The sequence below is a fragment of the Oncorhynchus kisutch genome, linkage group LG21 (genome assembly GCF_002021735.2).
Source record: "Oncorhynchus kisutch isolate 150728-3 linkage group LG21, Okis_V2, whole genome shotgun sequence".
In the NCBI taxonomy this organism is placed as follows: Eukaryota; Metazoa; Chordata; class Actinopteri; order Salmoniformes; family Salmonidae; genus Oncorhynchus; species Oncorhynchus kisutch.
The window spans coordinates 15,629,850-15,633,141 of record NC_034194.2 but is presented as its reverse complement, the minus strand read 5'-3'; the positions used below and the strand labels follow the sequence as shown (position 1 = coordinate 15,633,141).

General features: G+C 38.2%; 1 protein-coding gene across 1 annotated transcript; it reads left to right on the top strand.

Moving 5' to 3' along the window:
- Nucleotides 1-495: 495 nt before the first annotated feature.
- On the top strand, nt 496-1,996 carry LOC109866186 (trace amine-associated receptor 1-like). The gene has a single exon (XM_031800928.1). It carries the CDS (start codon nt 505-507, stop codon nt 1,513-1,515), a length of 1,011 nt encoding a protein of 336 aa, XP_031656788.1. The 5' UTR covers nt 496-504; the 3' UTR covers nt 1,516-1,996.
- Nucleotides 1,997-3,292: the final 1,296 nt, after the last annotated feature.

Below are 3,292 nucleotides of genomic sequence, written 5' to 3'. Positions count from 1 at the left end.
TGTGGTCGATGAAAGAGACTATCACATCCTCTTGAAGGGAGTGGTTACAACTATGACGTCATCAAATGTTGTGTTCTGCCACAGATTTTTTTATGTAGAGTTCAATGTAGTAATTTCTGATTGGTCAACTTTATATTGGGATCATCATTATGGTAATAGACTATTGGTACAAAAGCACAAGAGTCAAGTTCACATTTGTATCACATTGTGACCAAAGAAAAATTATTCACGTGATACATCACTATCTGCATGGCTGAGGAGAGGTAAGGTATGCTGAACTGAACAGAAAAATGTAATTTTGAAATGGCAAAACACTTGTGGTATTTGTGAACATATTTCCAATGAATAAGTACATTTTAATATATTTTATTAAGTGACAAAAATACAGCATTTGAGTTTGTTTAATTAAATCATCCAACATAATGTAATAATTTCCAACTAGTATTAATTTTAAGACAATAATGTATATTTTATATTTCAGATAAGATTCTTTCAACTACGTCCATGGAACGAGGAATCAGTCTCAGCAAGGCTGATATTGTTGAGAATATATTTCTATGTTTTGAGTCAGTGAATGGGTCTTGCAAAAGATCAATCTTTCCTCCAACAATACGAGTATTACTTTATCTCTTACTTGGCTCAATGTCTGTTCTCACAGTGTGTGGCAACCTTCTTGTAATCATCCCCATCATTCACTTCAAACAGCTCCACACCCCAACCAACTACCTCATCCTCTCTCTGGCTGTGTCAGACCTTCTCTTGGGGGTTTTAGTGATGCCTCCCAGCATGGTACATTCACTGGAAAGCTGCTGGTATTTTGGAGATTTATTCTGTAAAATCTACACCAGCACTGATGTTATGTTGAGCAATACATCCATTCTTAACTTGTGTTTTATTTCTATTGACCGGTATTATGCAGTGTGTCGCCCTCTCCTTTATAGAACTAAAATAACTGTTCACTTTGTTCTGATTATGATGCTGGTCATCTGGACTGGTTCTGCTATGGTAGTGTTTGGTATAGTATTTTTGGAGCCCAGTACTTGGGGCATGGAGGATGTTGCCTGTGAGGGAGAATGTATTTTCTTTCAAAACAAAGCATCGAGTACTGCGTCTTTGGTTCTCTCATTCTACATCCCAGGAGTAGGGATGCTTAGCATCTACCTAAAGATTTTCCTAGTAGCACAGAGACAGGCACGCTCAATTCAGGGTACAACCAATCAGAACTCAGTAGGCAAATCACAGAGGAAGGCCACCAAAACACTTGCTATCATTATGGGTGTATTTCTATCATTCTGGACACCCTTTTTTGTCATCAACAGCATTGATCCTTTTATTAGTTACTCTACCCCACCAGTTTTGTTTGAAACACTTATATGGATTGGCTATTTTAATTCAGCTATTAATCCCATGGTGTATGCATTCTTTTACAGTTGGTTCAGGAGGGCGTTTAGAATTATAATTTCTGGTCAAATATTTCAACCTGACTCTTCAGAAATACAATTGTTTTCAGAATAAGTACAGTGAGCTCCAAAAGTACTGAGACAGAGACACGTTTTGTTGTTTTGGCTCTGTTCTCCAGCACTTTGGATTTGAATTGTGATTTCATTTGAGGATATTTTGATCCATATTGGGTGAATTGTTTAGAAATTACAGCTCTTTTTGTACATAATCCCCCCATTTTAGTAAAACAAAAGTATTTGAGCGAATTCACCTTTGTGTGTATTAAAGTAGTAAAAAGGTAGGTTTTTGTTCCCATATTCATTGCACGCAACAATGACTACATCCAGCTTGGGACTCTACAAATTATATCAATAGTAAATAATGTATTGTGTAATTTTGGTGTCACTTTTACTTTAAATTATGAGTGAGAAAGTTACAGACACACAAATATCATACATCCAACACATGCTAACTTCCCGTTATTGTAATGGTGCGAGGTTAGCATGTCTTGAGGGTATGATATTTGTGAGTTTAACTTTCTCACTCATCATTATTCACAATTCATTCAGGGTTATCCTTAATCATGATAGCATCCACATTAATGTAGAAGTGTTTAGAAACGGGCCTCCCGAGTGGCACAGCGGTCTAAGGCACTGCATCACAGTGCTTGAGGCATCACAGTGCTTGAGGCGTCACTGCAGACCCGGGTTCGATCCCAGGCTGTTACAACCGGGGGACACATAGGACGGCGCACACCTCCCCCCGGGTTAGGGGACGGTTTGCCCAGGGGGAGCTTTACTTGGCTTATCAAGCTCTAGTGACTGACTCTGGTCATCAGTTGAACGGTGTTTTCTCCAACACATTGGTGCAGCTGGCTTCTAGGTTAAGTGGACGAGTGTTAAGAAGCACGGTTTGGCAGGTCATGTCAACCTTCGCCTCCCGAGCCCATTGGGGAGTTGCAGCGATGAGACAAGATCCCCCCCACCCGCCCATTGGGGAGAAAAAGGGAGTAAAATATAACCACAAAATAAGTGTTTAGAAACATATTATGTTATTATTTACAATAAAACATGACTCCAAAATGAGACAATACATTATGTACCATTCATATCTATTGGGCACAAAATAATGTGAAACACAAGCCGAGAAAAAAAATGCAAATGCATCCAACAAATTTGTAGAGTCACAAGCTGGATGTAGTCATTGTGTGCCATGAATATGAGACCAAAAACATAACTGTTAACTACTTTAATACACATAAGTGAATTTGTCCCAATACATTTGGAGCTCACTATATGTCTAAAATCAATACTGACAAAGAAGTGTGACATGTGCCTTTGTTCTCAGTCCTTTATTAAACCATATCAGACACAGGTGTGTAGGTTTAAAAAACAAGTATAATCCAGTTGGCCCCGAAACATGAAATCAATCCATGTCATCTAGGAGGAGTTAGCCTCTCCTCTCCCATATCTTATACACACACACAGTACATTGTTATAGGATCTGTGTGTGTGTATAAATGTGTATGTCGTATCCTTTCAGTTTTGTATGAATTGTTTTGTAACTCCAGCTGAATGATGTTGTCTAAATGACATGGTGAAAACATGTTTGCACTTAGGTGATATTATTGAAATAAAGATGATTTTTGTTGATAATGTGTAATGTTTTCTGTGATACAATTTTTTTGAAGATCGTAATTTATACTTCACATGATACTGTATATCCCTTAATTTCGTTGTAACAAGGAGACCAAGGCGCAGCATGATGAGAATACATTCCACTTTATTAAAGGAAGCACACGTACACAAACTAACACGCCGCTATAAACCACTGGTGCTGACACAGGCAACTA

What these genes read in the sequence shown, in the direction of transcription:
- LOC109866186 (XM_031800928.1), top strand. Translation starts at nt 505, where the DNA reads ATGGAACGAGGAATCAGTCTCAGCAAGGCTGATATTGTTGAGAATATA.